Here is a 17,736-nt window from a genome sequence, read left to right as displayed (position 1 = left end):
GAGGTTCCTTCCTTGCTGGATGTCTTTAAGCAGCAGCTGGACAGCTCTTTGCCAGGAAGGCCCAAGCTTTGGATTCTGAGCAGGGCCTGGGACCACGTGGACCGGCAACCCCCTTCCCACTCTAGGTGTCTCTGTGCTGCCACTGCTGAGAGCGGCACAGGAGTGGTGCGTCTCGGGGCAGAAGGAATGCACGGGAAACCCGCTGGCCCTCCCGAAACAAGACCCACGTGGCCATCACTATGTTGCAAATGGAAAAGAATACAGAAGCAGATGATGGGCAGGGGGAGGAAGGAATTGGCATTGGGATGATATGAAGGAGGAGGAGATTGGATTTATGCCCCGTCCTTCACTACCCGAATGAGTCTGAGTGGCTGACAATCTCCTTTCCCTTCCCCCTCCCCACAGCAGACACCCTGTGAGGCAGGTGGGGCTGCTGAGAGAGCTCTGATTGAAACGGCTCTTTTTCAAGGACAGCTCTCATCAGAACTACGGCTTGCCCAAGGTCATCCAGCAGCTGCGAGTGGAGGAGTGGGGAATCAAACCTGGTTCTCCCAGATTAGAGTCCGCGCACTTAGCCATGACACCAAACCGATGTAGGAAGGATGGGGCAGAACTGGCCTGGGATGGAATGGTGTGGAAGGGAGAGAAACGCCTGAGTGCCCACATAACGTCTTTGGGAATTAGCGACCACAGAAGCAGCCACTAGTGCTTCCTTGAAAGCGGCTTCAAAAGCACAGCCCTGAAGGTCAGGTATGGGGACTACTTGTCCTGAGAACTACCTCTCAAAAGCAGACGTCAGAGATGGCCACTGCCTGCATTCATGCCCTGCTTGGGGGGTGCCCCAGCATCTGACCAGCAACTGCTAGATGACCCCCCCCAGAAGATACCTGGAAGGCGACCTCTGTGGCCTCAGGACGCGACAAGGAGAACCATCGACACTCTGCTGCCAGTCCTTCGGCATTTATTTCTTAAACTGGATGCCATCTACAATGGGTTGTGCTCAGAAGGGGTGGGCCAGGGGCATCCACTGCCCCACGCCCCACCGAACTGTACCCCCACCGTTTCCAATGGGCCGCTGCTCCAATGTCTCTTCTCGGCCGTCCGCACCACGAGCCCGTGGAACGGCAGAACAGGTCTCCGCCGAGCCACCTCTCCATCCTGAGCGTGGAAGGCAGGGCGGCCAGTCCCCTCGATGCAGGGCCCTCTCTTGAGGATCTGTCGGCACTTGCGACGGGGAGCTGTGGAACCCGCTTCCGTGCTCCCAGGACTCAGGTCGACGGGGACCCGTCTTCCGGGCCATCTTCCTCTTTGTCAAACGAATCCTCCCCTTTCTTCCCCAGCTCAAAATTCTGCAGGGAACATGGGAGGAGAAAGACGAGTGGTGGAGAGCAAACCCCAGGCACCGATGCACCCGTCTGTAAAACAATCAATAGGGCACTCCTCAAGCTTTCCCTCACCACTTCTGCTAGACCCGATAATCATCACACGAGCCTCATCCCCCACCCTGAGAGAGGAGAGAGAGCTGCCGGCTCATGCTGGCAAAGAGTGCCCCCACTTTCACGGCTAGAGGGGGCAACGATACTGGGTGCCCCCTGGATGTCGCGCCACTGCAGCTGCTTCCAGAGAGAGAAGGGCAACGCAGACGCAAAAGGGGAGTCCGGTGTGAGTAGGTAAACACAATAAACCAAATTACACTGAAAACAGACCATCAAACGTTATATACCTACCTACTTGAGGGACCGCCTTTCCCCACATGTCCCCCAGAGAGCACTGAGGTCGGGGTCGCAAAACCGCCTGACTCCCCCTGGTCCGAAAGACGCCAGATTGGCTGTCACCAGAGCCAGGGCCTTTTCAGTGGTGGCTCCACACTGGTGGAAGACAACAGGGCCCTGCGAGACCCCCTACAGTTCCGCAGGGCCTTTAAAACGGAGCTCTTCCACCAGGCCTTCGATTAGGAGCCGCCACTGATGAGTCAGCTATTAAAAACTGATCTGTTACCGGAATTAAGAACAACTTTGGATACTGGCCTAGCTACACTGGACCATCTTACAGCAATTGCCATCTGCACTTAACTGCACTTTTGTATATCGTTGTTTATGTGGAATTTTATAGTACTGCATTTTGCACCTGTGTTTTATTGTATTTTGTATAGATAGGGGCTCTGGGGCAAGTGATGCTCTGTCTTCTTGGTACTTGGGGGGGTCAATAGTGGGAGGGCTTCTAATGTCCTGGCCCCACTGGTGGACCTCCTGATGGCACCTGGTATTTCTGGCCACTGTGTGACACAGGGTGTTGGACTGGATGGGCCTTTGGCCTGATCCAACATTGGCGTCTCTTATGTTCTTATGTTCTTAACCCATTGTACACCGCCTTGAGCCTGCCTGTGCAGGCAAGGCAGGATATAAATCGAAATAAATAAATAAATACACCATATAGCTCTCTATTAAACACTTTTTAACATGAATTATACAATAAAATAACTTTCATCACTTGCTGTTGTTAGCCATTCCGCTGTGTCTGACTCTGGGCGATTCATCACTTATCGCAACATGCAGTGCATTCATTTAAATTTATACACACTTGACCAACATCTGTGGTTAAGAAATATGCATTAATCTAAAAGTTTTCTCTGCTCAACGCAACAAACAAGATAGCACTAGAATTGCAACATTTGTTACAAAATTCTTGAAGCAATGACTTTTCTTTTTCTGAATTGGAGGAGAAGATCCCTTCTAGATTGTTTGCATCCATTAGACAAGTATGTATGGATGAAACAGAAGAAGAAAAAGAGATTGGATTTATACCCCGCCCTTCACGACCCAAAAGTGTCTCAGAGCGGCTTACAAACTCCCTTCCCTTCCCCTCCCCACAACAGACACCCTGTGAGGTCGGTGGGGCTGAGAGAGCTCTTGACAGAAACTGCTCTTTTTTCAAGGACAGCTGTGCCAGAACTATGGCTTGCCCAAGGTCATCCAGCAGGTGCAAGTGGAGAAGTGGGGAACCAAACCCGGCTCTCCCAGATTAGAGTCCGCGCACTTAACCACTGCACCAACCTGGAACAGTTCCAAAGACTGATACACAAAACAGCAGCACTACCTCCACTGACTGATTTACAAAACAGCAGGAAACACCCACCCCCCCACTCCGGATGGAAGGTTGTTTCGTTTGATGAATTCTTCATCTTGCTTCCTACAGCTATACTTTCAACGGTTCCTGTTTGGAACCCAACCTGAATGAGCAAGACTTCAATAATGCGGACCCAGCCTGCTACTGTTCGAAAATGTATTCTTACAAGGGTTCTTGCGACACGATAAGTGATGAAAGTTACTGTATTGTATAATTCATGTTAAAAAGTGCTTACTAGAGAGCTATGTAACGTTTGATGGTCTGTTTTTGGTGTAATTTTGTTTACAGAGAGAGAAGGGCTGCAAAGGAACACAGAGGGGCAACCAAGACCATGGAGCAAAGCAAAGGAAGGAGCTCTCCACCACCCACAGTCACATACACGACACTGTCTTATCCTGCATCAGACCCCCCGGGTCCTTCACGGTCCGTTCTGTCTACCCGACTGGCAGCAGCTCTCCAGGGTCTCGGGTTAACAACTTACATGCCCCTGACTACCTTGTCTATTTAACTGGAGATGCCAAGGACTGAACCTGGGACCTCCTGCATGCCAAGCACAGGCCCTACCACTGAGCCACGGCCCCTCCCAAAGCAGCATAATCCACGGACACAGGAAGCTGCCCTCTACTGAATCAGACCCCCTGGGTCCATCGTGGTCGGTAGTGTCTGCTCAGACTGGCAGCAGCTGTCCAGGGTCTCGGGCTGGGGTCTTCCACATCATCTCACACCAGATCCTTTTAGCTAAGGATGCCGGGGATTGAACCTGGAACCTTCTGCATGCCAAGCAGAGGCTCTTACACTGAGCCACAGTCCCATCAGAAGCAGAAGCCACTGCAGGTGTAGACTGGTTTCAGAGCAGCACTGAACAGCGGTCTATGGGAAATGGTCAGCCGGGGCGGTGCGGTGCCTGGGCTAGACTAGGGGAGACTCAGGTTCAAATCCCTGCTCAGCCAAGAAGTTCACTGGGGGACCAATAGGGCTGGATAAACCAAGGGAGACCATGTCCACCATCTGGAGCTGCCACTTGGGGTTAAAGGAGTGATAAACAAGGGAACCAAAACCACAGAACCAGTTCACCAGGGGGACCAAAAGCTGCAGTTCCACTGCGTTAGCAGACCAGGGAGTAGGGGTGTGCATTCAGTAGAGTTGAACTGGGGAAAAAAACGAAAAATGCCTTTTCTGCATTTTTCAGGTATTCAGCAAGCCAAATCAGAATCTCTGATCTGATTCGGCTGCCGAATACAGAGTGCTTTTATTCGGCAGCCGAATACAAAATGCTTTTATTCGGCATTTTTGGCATTACCGAATACAGGCTGGAGGGGGAGTTTAAACTTTAAAGGGCTGCACTTACCTTCTCTTTCCTGCCATTCTGTCTTTTTCCCGCCCTTTGCTCTGTTTTCCAGGAGGGAGGGGGAAGAGGGACCTTACATACAGCCACTCACTGCAATGCATTTGCACATGCCATTGCAGCTTGCAAGGCCGTTGTTGCTGCTGGCTTCAAACTTGAAGCCCAGCTACTAGCTTGCTTTCCCAGGGACTGGAGGGGGGAGGAGCACTGGCCAATATGACTACAGGTAAGGGTGGTCCCATGGGTCTCTTACTTCTAGTTCCTCCAGGACTTCGTCCATAAAGTCGCTTGAATTCTTCTTGTATCCAACAGCCAGCTTGATGGCATCACTGAAGACCTGAGGAAGAAGGAACAAGCCAGTCAGTTCCAAGGGCATGCTGGGACTTCGATTTCTTTCCCTGCTGCACCCCTGGGAAGCCCCACCCCCCACGGCCCAGGGAACACCCTCCTCCTGGGCAGCTGCCCTCACGCACCTTCACCACATTGGTGCCGTCTGCAGCAGAAACGAAATAAAAGGGCAGGTTGAACTTCCGTGCAAAGCTGAAACTCTTCTGAGTCATTTTCATGTCAGCTGCAGGAGGAAACAAAAAAGGGGGAACATTTCTTGCTGGGAAGGGACACCATCCGAACCCCAACCACCAGGAAAAGGTGTGCACAAACGCAACACTGAAAACAGCCGTTTCTCATGCAGGACACACCCAGCTTCCTCCTTCCCTCGCAACCTAAACAAGTGGTGCATGATCAGCAATTCCAGGGATGATCTAGATCAGGGGTGTCAAACATGCGGCCCAGGGGCCGAATAAGGCCCTCAGAGGGCTTCCATCAGCCCTCGGTGGAACTGGCCGTCTCCTGCTTCCTGTTCTGCTGCTGCTGCTGCTGCATTACAGCTTGCTTCACCAGACTCTCTTAATCACTCAGCCATTTCATGTTTTACCCTGGGTCCTAGACTCAGAACTCTGAGCATGACATTTCTGTGGTGAATGGCAATAAATCAAAAGTAGGTTTGCAGCTTACAGAGCTAATGTTTTAAGCATGTTTTTATTTTAAGTAAAAAAAAAACCCTTTGTGTTTGTGTCCTTTATAAAGTTTATATCTCTGCTAACTGGCATTACATTTTATGACACATATGGCCCGGCCCGACAAGGTCTCATTTATGTCAGCTACGGCCCTCATAACCAATGAGTTCAAAACCCCTGATCTAGATGTTCACCTGGGCTGTTTTAAAAAAAAATGTTTCTGGAAAAGCTGCATGATGTGAGCAGATGAAACTACGTAACGCTGGCTCTCCATTGTAATTGGGTATCTATGCTTTTAGGCCCAATGCAAGTTGGAGGCACTAACTTTCAAAGTCTTTAATGGTCTGTGGCAGATATACACGAGAGAGGACTCATTTCCCTCCTGTTCCTTAAGATGTTTGAGCTGATTAAATATTTCCGAAGTGCTATTTCTTTAGAATTCATTGGGCTACTGTTAAATTTTAATATACTTATATACTTGTGGTTGGATCAATACATTTTCAGTTGGATTGTTTATAATTTTAATCGGTTAACAACAGTGGGTTGATTTTAAGCCACCTTTTTTACCCCACCTTCTCAGCCAAGATGGTCCTAATGGGAGTTAAAACCGTAAGAAAAAACTACGAACAGTATTGAGAGTCACCAGTTTGCCCTAAAAAAAGTAATCATTTTTTTAAAAAATTACTACTAATAAATAAATAGGAATAAACTGTAATTATTTTAAAAGCATGACCCTTTGTCATACATTTTCTGCATTGCTTAAAGTATGTCAGGCCCATTTTGCTTGTGCTGTTTTCCAGTTCTATAGTTCTAGTCCTTGTGGAGGTCTCTGCTATTTGTTTGAACTGAATTTTATATTTTGTAAACTGCCCTGAGTCTCAGCAAGAAAGACGATAAACGAGGTAAATTAATGGTGACACACTCTAAAAAAGTCGCAGAACTGCTCCGAGAACTTCTTATGTCTGGGGCAAGTGATGCTCTGTATTCCTGGTGCTTGGGGGAGGGGAATAGTGGGAGGGCTCCTAGTGTCCTGGCCCCACTGGTGGACCTCCTGATGGCACCTGGTACTTTTGGCCACTGTGTGACAGAGTGTTGGACGGGATGGGCCATTGGCCTGATCCAACATTGGCTTATCTTATGTTCTTATAAGAGGGAATTAGATAACCATATGGAGCAGAGGTCCATCAGTGGCTATTAGCCACAAGGTATAGATAGGAACGCTCAGGCTGGGGCAAGTGATGCTCTGTATTCTTGGTGCTGATGGGGGGGGGGGACAACAGGGGGGGGTCTTCTAGCCTGGCCCTCCTGATGACACCTGGGGTTTTTGGCCACTGTGTGACACAGATCCACAAGGTATAGATAGGAACGCTCAGGCTGGGGCAAGTGATGCTCTGTATTATTGGTGCTGATGGGGGGGGGGCAACAGTGGGAGGGCTTCTAGTGTCCTGGCCCCGCTGATGGACCTCCTGAGGGCACCTGGTACTTTTGGCCACTGTGTGACAGAGTGTTGGACTGGATGGGCCACTGGCCTGATCCAACATGGGCTTCTCTTATGTTCTTATAAGAGGGAATTAGATAACCATATGGAGCAGAGGTCCATCAGTGGCTATTAGCCACAAGGTATAGACAGGAACTCTCAGGTTGGGGCAAGTGATGCTCTGTCTTCTTGGTGCTGATGGGGGGGGGGGCAACAGTGGGAGGGCTTCTAGTGTCCTGGCCCCGCTGATGGACCTCCTGAGGGCACCTGGTACTTTTGGCCACTGTGTGACACAGAGTGTTGGACTGGATGGGCCACTGGCCTGATCCAACACTGGCTTCTCTTGTGTTCTTACGTTCTTATACATTTTTAAAACATAATAAAAGTCCTTCAATCCGTCTGACTCACTCAGCTATTTCAAGATAAGAGAACGTAAGAGAAGCCAATGCTGGATCAGGTCAATGGCCCATCCAGTCGAACTCTAACAAAAATACCAGGCGCCATCAGATGTAACACCTCTAACAGTAAAAGCCCAGTTTCCAACTTCAGGTGCAATTCCATAATTTCAAACCACGCCTGACCAAGGGCTGAATCAGCTCCCTGCGTGACTCCCCACCTCAATCCCCCTGGGCAGCCCCATGAAGCTCAGATACAGGAGGAGACCTACCGTCGATCTTGTTTGCAACCACGATGCAGGGGATCTCCGGACGGAACTCGCGCAGCTCCTTGTACCAGTTGCTCAGGTTCTTGTAGGTGACCTTCCTCTGGACATCAAAGACCTTGCAAGACAGCCAGTTAGAGAAGGAGGGGGGTCTGTCACAGCTGCCCAGGGCTGAACCTGCTGGATGGACCCTTGGACTACAAAGGGCATGGCAGGCCCTCTTTGGGTACCGGCAGGGGGCTGGGAAGCATGCAGAAGCAGCTCAGAAAGACCCTTGCCGGTTATTTCCCAGGGAAAAAAAGAAGGGGACGAGAAAGGATGGAGCATGATTGAACTGGGCTGCGGCCCTGTGGCGTCCTCGCTTATAGGGGAGACGGTTTTACCTTTAAAGCACTCGCTGTGTACATAAACTTGGTAGATTTCTGCCGCCACCAGGAATTAAAAATTCCAAATCTCTCTCTTTTGGTAGAATGACCTAGGGTCTGGGCACTTCAGAGGACTATGTGTCCCTGAGGAAGGACTATTCCGATTGCTGGGATAAGTTTAAACAAAAAATGATTGATTTATTAAAGAACAAAATAGGTTTCTGGTTATTTTGAACTGTTGCTGATAAAAGGAACTTGTAAATATAACTGGCAAACTCGCGAATTTGACAGTCTTGGGGCCTGGGACATCCAGTAGATTTTGATTCCCCGACCGTAGTGCCCTTGGGGGAACATGTGGGGAAAGGCGGTCCCTTAGGTAGGCCGGACTCTGGCCATATAGGGCTTTAAAGGTAACAACCAGCACTTTGAAGCAAATCCGGTACGCTATAGGCAACCAGTGCAGTGCTTTCAGCACAGGCTGGATGTGGTCTCGTATAGGAAGACCCATCAATAGCCTGGCTGCAGCATTCTGCACTAGTTGCAGCTTCCGGATTTGCAACAAAGGCAGCCCCATGTAGAGAGCGTTACAGTAGTCTAGCCTCGAGGTGACCATCGCATGGATCACTGTAGCCAGGTCATCGCGGTCGAGGAAGGGGACCAACTGCCGCACCAGCCGAAGATGGTAAAAGGCCGACTTGGCAGTGGCTGCTACCTGGGCCTCCATTGATAACAAGGAGTCCAGGAGCACTCCCGAACTCCTAACCTCCGACGCTGGTCCCAATGGCGCCCCATCAAAGGTTGGGAGAGGGAGCCCCAACCCCAGACCGGTCCGACTCAGACCCAGGACCTCCGTCTTTGCCGGGTTTAATTTCAGCCGACTAAGTCTGAGCCAACCAGCCACGGCCTGTAATGCCCAGTGAAGGTCATCTGGATTGGACTCCAATTGGCCGCCCAACATCAGATATAGCTGGGTGTCATCTGCATATTGATGACACCCAAGCCCACAGCTCCGGGCAATCTGGGAAGGGTGCGCACGTAGATGTTAAACAGCATCAGGGATAGCACTGCCCCCTGAGGTACCCCACATTCGAGGGGCCACCTCCGGGACCGCTGATCCCCTATCGCCACCCTTTGTCCCCGACCCTAGAGAAAAGAGGCCAGCCATTGAAGGGCAAGCCCCTGAATCCCCGCGTCGGCGAGACAATGGGTCAGCAACTGATGGTCGACCGTATCAAAAGTAGCCGACAGATCTAACAAAAACAACAGTGCCGCCACACCACCCCGATCCAGATGCCTACGGAGATCGTCAGTTAGGGCAACCAGTACAGTCTCCACTCCGTGGCTCATGGGGCACTCTCATCCCCCCCCCCCAATCCCTGCCGATCCAGTTTGCACACTTGCAGGTCGCCAGCTCATGCGCTGCACCAACTGACTAACCCTTACCATGATACAAGCGTGGGCCTTGTGGTAGTAAGAGGCGTGCATGCTGTGGAAGCGCTCCTGCCCAGCCGTGTCCCAGAAATCTGAAAAGCAGAAGCCGGAAGTTTGTTGGAGCAGGGGGGAAAGAGCTGTGTCCCAGGCGGACTCAAAGTCAAAAGTCATTTATTACGGTATTACACCAGTATGAAACACGGAATAAAATATGCAATAGTCCTCGCCCAAAATCGTTAAAAGTGTCAGATAGAACTATAATAAACTTTGTATAAGTAATTGTAAATAACATTCCAATGATGCATAAGAGAAGGATTTTAAACTTTAAGACTTAAAATTTATAAAATTACACTGGCATGTCGTGCTCTGTGTTTCCTTACTTTCTTGAACGTTCAGTCGAGTTTTGCAGGCTGCTGCACAGAAGGTCACACAAAGCGCAGCCACTGGCGGGTTTTCTCCCAGGAGCCAATATTTTAACATAGCCCGGATTTGAACACCCAGAGTTTCGACTGAGCAGGGGGGAGATAAATTCTGAGCGATTCATTTGATAAAAAGGGCAGTAAAGAAGGACATGTGCTGTTGGTTCTGTCTCGCCACTGCCACAGGGACATAATCTTTCATTCAAAGGAATCTTTTTATAACACCCTGCTACCAGCGCTGTTGGGAGGTCTTGCCATCTAGTGAGAGTGAAGGCCCTTGGGCTCTCCAGCTGAAATAAGTGTTCCGCTGGGGCAGCTGTATATCTGACTTATACGTCCCAGGTTGAAAGTTCAATGGCAGCTCCCCTCCCACCAGGTAGGAAATTGGTCCCATTTATATGCAGGGCTCCCCGTCTTGCCAGAAAAAGCACAGGGGCCTGATTTTAAAAGAAGGTGGTTCTGCTGGTGTAGACGGGAGGGGCTTTCTTTCTTCTTACCCCTTGCTCAAAAGCTAGTCGAATCCAACTCTAGGGTTGTGGTGCTCATCTCCGTTTCCAAGCCAAAGAGCCAGCGCTGTCCGGAGACTTCTCCGTGGTCATGTGGCCGGCATGACTAAACGCCGAGGTGCACGGAATACTGTTACCTTCCCACCGAAGCGGCACCTATTTATCTACTTGCAGTTTCTTGCTTTCGAACTGCTCGGTTGGCAGGAGCTGCGGCCGGAGATGGGAGCTCACTCCGTCACGCGGCACTCGGGTTTCAAACCACCAAACTACAGACATTCCGGTCTGCAGTTCAATGTCTTAACCTCTAAGCCACCGCAGCCCCTAGATAGTCTTAGAGGTCTATGCTATTATACTTTGAAACAGCCAAATCCAATCTCTGTATGAATGCATCTAAGCAATATTTATATGTATCATGCCATTTTTTTGATTTAAAAAGTTTTTTGAATGACATTTATTTTTATTGTCCTTGATCATTTTTTATTTTCCTGGAAACAAGTCGTCGTCATCCCCCCCCCCCCCCCCGCTTTCTGAGCTTATAAGGGGGTAACATTTTCACTTAACGTGACTATTTTTTGGTGAGAGTTCTTTACACAAAACTATCCAACGACTCATCTTTCTGCAGATTCCCAGGCAGATTTTCAAAACAGGTCGGGAATTTCATGTTCACCCTCTGACTGAACCGTATTTAATTCATTTATCTGATGCACTTATTCACTGCCTTTCCGTTTAAATACCTCAAGGCCCCATTCACACGGCGAATTTGCCGCGGAAGAGCCACGATCAAATGGCGGAGTTTCCAGGCGTGATCACACTGCAACATCTGGCAAGTGGAGCGCATCTGTGGCCAACCTGTGGCATATCACTGAAAATGTGGAGTTAAAAAATACCTGGTCGAAGGTAGTAGGAACCGGTTTGCCACGGGCTGCCTCCGGAAATGCGTCAGTGTGATCACGCCGGCCCCTCGTTGACACGGGGGCCCCTTTTCCCTCCGGCGCCTTGTTGACACGGAGGGAAGGAACCATGGCATGCTGCCGACGTGTGGGATTACGTTATGGCACGTTAAATTGTGGCGCCGCAAGTAGTCACGCCTCCCTGCCGCGTTATCCGGCCCGTGTGACCAGGGCCCAAGATAGGTAGCTGTGGCCCTGGTCACACGGGCCAGATATCGCGGGGGGAGGCGTGGCTGTTTGCCCCGGAGAGAACTACCGCGCGGCCGCCGGATCAAACGTCCCGCCGACGTCCCATGGTTTGGGGGGAGGTGCCGATCATACGTCAATCCTGCGGCACGGCAAAGAAGCGGCGCGGCGGGGGTTGTGTGTTTTCTTTAACTGAAGTGTGCGCATGCGCCGTTGGGTGCTTGTGCGCATCCCGTGGAGACTTGGGAAAAAAAAACCTTTTCGCGACTGGGCGGGCGCCGGATGCCACGAGGTACCACCGGAAACGTGATCAGACGCCCGCCCTTGCCCCGCGGTTTCCAGAAACTAGTACCTCGGAGGTACTAGTTTTTTACGGTGGATCTTCGGCGGGAAGCCTCGGCTTCGCCATGGGTGCTCTACGCTTCCCAGATGTTGCGGTTTGATCGCGCTCGGAAAATCCCCTCTCTTCCGTCTCTGTAGCATGGCTAATGCTCCGTGTGACCGCAACCTGTGTTTGTCTGTAGCAGTAGAAAAGAGAACGAGTCCAGGAGCACTTTAGAGACTAACAAAATTAGTGGCAGGGTGTGAACTTTCGGGCATCATGGCTCACTTCTTCAGATCTGAAGTGAGCAGTGACTCGTGAAAGCTCACACCCTGACACAAATTTTGTTCAGTCCTCATGGTGCAACTGGACTCTTGCCCTTTTCATTTAAAAATGTTTAAAATGGACTGCAACCATTTAAATGTGAGACAACATACGTGTATGTAAAAGCCATTACCAAACCAAACCAAACCAAAGCAGGAGGTTTGGCCTTCAGCCCCCGTATTTATTAAAACATTTACATCCTGCCTTTCCTTGTACTTCACGGTGGCTGCCGTGCCCTACAAGGTCTTACCCACGAGGACTTTCTTGCCATCCACGGTGGCCGTGTGCTTGTAGAGCGTCAAGGCAAAAGTAGACAACTGCTGAGGCTGGCTGAGAAAGTGGTCAAGGAGATGCCTACAAAGGTGAGAACTGCAGAGGAGGTTATTTTAAGGGGAAAGAAACCCCCTGCAGAGGCAACGTGACCATGAAGTCCAGTAGAGACCCACAGTTCACGTCAGATTCTTAAGATAAAGCTCCAGTGAGCCCTTGCTGAACTCACAAGCCAGAAGGTCACAGAGATGTATTATCTCTCTCTCTGTACATGATGCTTTCTCCCTTCTGCCTGTAGGAAATATGTGTGTTGCAAGGTCTGAAATTCAGTCATTATAGGGTTAATGTGCTTACCTTGTGGGCTATTGTTTAGACTGACCTGGAAAGAAACCTGGCACAGAGCCAATGGAAACAAAGCCAGTGAAACTGAAATCTGTTTACTTATAATCATTGGTTAATGTATTCAGGTGATTTCCTTTTAGGGGTCAAGAAGAAGAATCTCCATTGTTGGTAGACTGTGTGGTCAAAGTGCAAAGACACAGCCTCAGGTGTCTTTATTGTTTTGTAGATTTCCTGTGAACCCTTCCCTTAGAAATAAAGATTTTTACATAGAAGAAAACGCCTCCAGTGAAGCAAAGATCCATTGCAATCTCTGAATATTTAACTATTTTGCCAATTTTTCCAACACTGCTCAGAGAAGGAATGCAGGTGTACATGCTTCTGTATTATTGAAGACTAGGAAAAAGGCCCGTTGTGGAAATAAATACAACCACCTCTAGAAAGAGGCTCTGGGCAGGTGCTCCAGCCTTGGACACTCAGTGTCAATTTGCTGTGGCGACCTCAGCAGGGTATAATGACACTGAGTCCACCATTTTCTCCAGAGGAACTTATCTTTAGGTAGCAGAGATCAGTTCCTCTGGAGAAAATGGTGGACTCAGTGTAATTCCACTCAGTGGAAACAGCTGTAATTTTGAGTGATCTCCAGCCCTCACCTGAAGATTGGCAACGATGGTTCCCCAGAAGGGAATGGTTGGTTTGGAGGGTGGAGTCTATGGCTCTGTACCTGTCCAAGGTCCCATGCCTCCTGAAACCTCACCCTCTCCAGGCTCCATCCCTCACATCTCCAGGAATTTCCCACCGGGAGTTGGCAACCCTATCTCCTTCCCAGCCAATCATCAACTTACCTTTATTTCCCCCTCACTCTTCAGCTTTCCACCCCCCACACACCTCCAGCCTCTCCCGTGCTCTGAAGCCCTGACTGCTACGTCACATTGGCTGTCATACGGGGGCCACCTCAGCAGCATATAAGGAGACAGAGCCCACCATTTTCTGCAGGGGAACTGATCTCTGCCGTCTGGAAAGCAGTTGTAATTCTGAGGGATCTCCAGCCCTCACCTGGAGATTGGACACATTTTACCTCAGAAGAGCAAACCGTTTAGAATGTTGGAGGCAAAAGCCAATCAAGTCGCATATGCAAACGACCTCTGTGTTCCGAGGCAGAGGCCAATGAGGCTGCATATGCAAAATGTTTAGAATGTTGGAGGCAGGACTCAGGCAAAGTAGCCAGTGGATAGGGAGACCCTCTGAATGACAGATCAGAGAGCAAACTGATTTTGGAGCGTGTGGAATGTTCTAGAGAAGTGCCACCACCATTCGGCTTTTATTTATAAAGCAGATAAGTGTGTGGATACGTCAACCAAAACGGTACCTATAGCTACTCAATTCAATTTAAATTAAAAAATGAATGATTTCCCCTTCGCCAAGCATGCCTGTCACAAAGCCTCAAAGGATACAAGCCATCCAGGAGAAACCGCTCCATCAATCTAAAAGCAGAGAGAAAGAAGAAGACCGGTAAGCAATTAGCCCCATTTACAACATCCCAGCAGCGAGAAAGAGTAGAAGAAAGGCCTTCTCGCTCAAGAGGGTTGGCTACTCAAGCAACCAGGAGGAAGCGTGCCACAAGAACCAGAGGGCATTCAGCGGAGGATACCCTTTTATGCCCAGTCAGGCCACCCAGCCACCGGCCTGGCTATGACAGGCCTTCTGTTATGGTCAGGCCTCACCAGGAGTACCGTGTCCAGTTTTGGGCACCACATTTTAGGAAGGATGTTGACAAGCTCGAAGAGGGGCAACCAGGAGGGTGAGAGGGCTGGAATCCAAGTCTTACGAGGAAAGGCTGAAAGAGCTGGGTCTGTTCAGCCTGGGAAAGAGAAGGCTTAGAGGGGACATGATTGCAGTCTTCAAGTATTTGAAGGGCTGTCAGGTAGAAGAAAAAGAAGAGAAGAAGAGATTGGATTTATACCCTGCCCTTCACTACCCAAAGGTGTCTCAGAGCGGCTTACAAACTCCTTTCCCTTCCCCTCCCCACAACAGACACCCTGTGAGGTGGGTGGGGCTGAGAGAGCTCTGACACAAACTGCTCTTTTTCAAGGACAGCTGTGCCAGAGCTTTTGACTGACCGAAGGTCACATCAGCAGGTGCAAGTGGAGGAGTGTGGAATCAAACCCGGTTCTCCCAGATTAGAGTCCGCACACTTAACCACTACACCAAACTGGCTCTCTCCACCAAACTGGAGCAGATCTATTCTCTCTTGCTCCGGATTTCAAGAAAGATCAAATGGGTAGAAATTACAAGGGAGTCGTTACCGGCTTAATATCAAGAGAAACTTCCTAACTGTAAGAGTGGTTGAGCAGTGGAACAGACGGCCTCTGGAGGTGGTGGATGTTCCTTTGCTGGACGCTTTCAAGCGGAGGCTGGGCATCTTTTGGATATGTTGTAGGGCTGTCTTTCGGCTATGCTCCTTGCAGAGCACAGGGGGTTGGACTAGATGACCTGCAAAGTCCCTTCCAACTCTAACATTCTATGATTCTATGACAAGCACCAGACCTGCCAAGGGCAACGGGCAGCCCTTCTCTTTTGCAGCCCTGGAAGTGATGGGTGCTGGGATGAAATGCAGGGGTGTCACCTCTGAGTTGGGGTCTGTCCCTGCTCTATCCCACGCATAACCTCAATCGTGTCACCCCCTCAGCCGTCGTTTCTCCAAGCTAAAGAGCCCCAAACGCTTTAACCTTTCCTCATAGGGAAAGTGTTCCAACCCTTTTATCATTCGAGTTGCCCTTTTCTGCACTTTTTCCATTGCTATAAGATCCTTTCTGAGGTGTGGTAAACAGAACTGCACACAGTACTCCAAATGAGGTCGCACCATCGATTTATACAGGGGCATTATGATACTGGCTGATTTGTTTTCAATTCCCTTCCTAATAATCCCCAGCATAGCGTTGGCCTTTTTTATTGCAGTCGCACACTGTCTCGACATTTTCAGTGAGTTATCTACTACGACTCCAAGATCTCTCTCTTGGTCAGTCTCCGCCTAATTCCTCCCCATCAACGTGTATTTATACTTGGGATTTTTGGCTCCAACGTGCATTACCTTGCACTTGGCCACACTGAACCCCATTTGCCACGCTGACGCCCACTCACCTATCCTCGACAGATCCCTTTGGAGTGCCTCACAATCCTCCCTGGTTTTCACCACCCTGAACAACTTCATATCAGCCGCAAATTTAGCCACTTCACTGCTTACTCCCAACTCCAAATCATTAATGAACAAGTTAAAAAGCAGTGGACCAAGTACTGATCACTGCTTATCACCCTCCACTGAGAAAATTGCCCATTTATACTCACTCTCTGTTTTCTATTAATTAGCCAGTTTTTGATCCATAAAAGGACTTGTCCTTTTATCCCATGATTTTTGAGCTTACTTAGGAGCCTTTGATGAGGAACTTTATCAAAAGCTTTCTGGAAGTCAAGGTAAACAATATCTATTGGATCCCCCTTGTCCACATGTTTGTTCACTCCCTCAAAAAACTAAAAACCCTTCTCTGAGAGAACTGTGACTGGCCCATGGTCACCCAGCAGGCTTCACGTGGAGGAGGAGGGGGGAATCAGAGAATTGCCCACTTATTTACTTTGCACCCCACCTTCCTCCGCAATGGGGACCAAAGGCAGCTTCCATCATTCTCCTCTCCTCCATTTTATCCTCACAACCAACCTGCGAGGTTGGCTAGGGTGAGAGAGCGTGGCTGGCCCAAGGCTACCCAGTCCAGTGGGTTCACCAGGAGAGTGCAGACATAAGAGAACATAAGAGAAGCCAATGTGGGATCAGGCCAATGGCCCATCCAGTTCAACACTCTGTGTCACACAGTGGCCAAAAGTACCAGGTGCCATCAGGAGGTCCACCAGTGGGGCCAGGACACTGGAAGCCCCTCCCACTGTTGCCCCCCCCAAGCACCAAGAAGACAGAGCATCACTTGCCCCAGAGCCCCTAGCTATACCTTGTGGTTAATAGCCACTGATGCACCTCTCACTCTTTCACACAGTGGCCAAAAAATAGAAGGGGCCATCAGGAGGTCCAGCAGTGGGGCCAGGACACCAGAAGCCCTCCCACTGTTGCCCCACCCCCAAGCACCGAGAAGGCAGAGCATCCCAGACATAAGAACATAAGAGAAGCCAAGGTTGGATCAGAGTGTTGGCCCATCCAGCCCAACACTCTGTGTCACACAGTGGCCAGAAACACCAGAGGACATCAGGAGGTCCAGCAGTGGGGCCAGGACACTGGAAGCCCTCCCACTGTCGTCCCCCCCCCCGAAGCACCAAGAATACAGAGCATCCCTTGCCCCAGACATAAGACCATAAGAGATGCCAATGTTGGATCAGGCCAATGGCCCATCCAGTCCAACACTCTGTGTCACACAGTGGCCAAAAGCACCAGGGGCCATCAGGAGGTCCAGCAGTGGGGCCAGGAGGACACTAGAAGCCCCTCCCACTGTTGCCCCCCCCCAAGCACCAAGACTACAGAGCATCTCCTGCCCCAGACATGAGAGCATAAGAGAAGCCATCTTGGATCGGGCCAATGGCCCATGATGCGGCCCAACAGTCTTCTGTGTCACACGGTGGCCAGAAACACCAGGAGCCCTCGGGAGGCCCAGCGGTGGGACACTAGCAGAAGCCCCCTCCCACTGCTGCCCCCCCAAAAGATCTCTCCCGGCGCCTCCCGCCCGGGAGGTGGCCCCCGCCCGGCCCACGCACTTGGACTTGCCGACGGCGCTGTCGCCCAGGCAGATGATCTTGACGTTCTCGGCGGCGTCGTACTTCTCCTGGTCCGGCAACTCCGGGCCCGCATCGCCGCCCCCGCCGCCGCCCCCTAGCGCCCCCCGCTCCTCCTCCTCTTCCTCCGGGGCCATGGCGGCGCCCCACGCCCGCAGCCACCTCTCGGCCCGGCCCCGCCGCCTCCTCTCCCGCCGGAGCCTCCCGCGGCCTACCTCCGCCGCTCGGGCCT

The 17,736-nt window shown here is 50.6% G+C and overlaps 1 protein-coding gene across 1 annotated transcript; it reads right to left on the bottom strand.

Moving 5' to 3' along the window:
• Window positions 1-951: 951 nt before the first annotated feature.
• Window positions 952-17,641, bottom strand: RABL2A (RAB, member of RAS oncogene family-like 2A). The gene is made up of 8 exons (XM_015407181.1): window positions 17,487-17,641; window positions 14,192-14,221; window positions 12,379-12,458; window positions 9,434-9,513; window positions 7,632-7,743; window positions 4,945-5,042; window positions 4,725-4,808; window positions 952-1,349 (listed from the first exon to the last, which is right to left on the bottom strand). The coding sequence occupies exons 1-8, from the start codon at window positions 17,639-17,641 to the stop codon at window positions 1,269-1,271; spliced, it is 720 nt and encodes a 239-aa protein (XP_015262667.1). The 3' UTR covers window positions 952-1,268.
• Between the last annotated feature and the right edge of the window lie 95 nt (window positions 17,642-17,736).

This window comes from Gekko japonicus, unplaced genomic scaffold (assembly GCF_001447785.1).
Source record: "Gekko japonicus isolate JY-2015 unplaced genomic scaffold, Gekko_japonicus_V1.1 scaffold4712, whole genome shotgun sequence".
Lineage (NCBI taxonomy): Eukaryota > Metazoa > Chordata > Lepidosauria > Squamata > Gekkonidae > Gekko > Gekko japonicus.
This window is presented reverse-complemented; position numbering and strand designations above follow the sequence as displayed.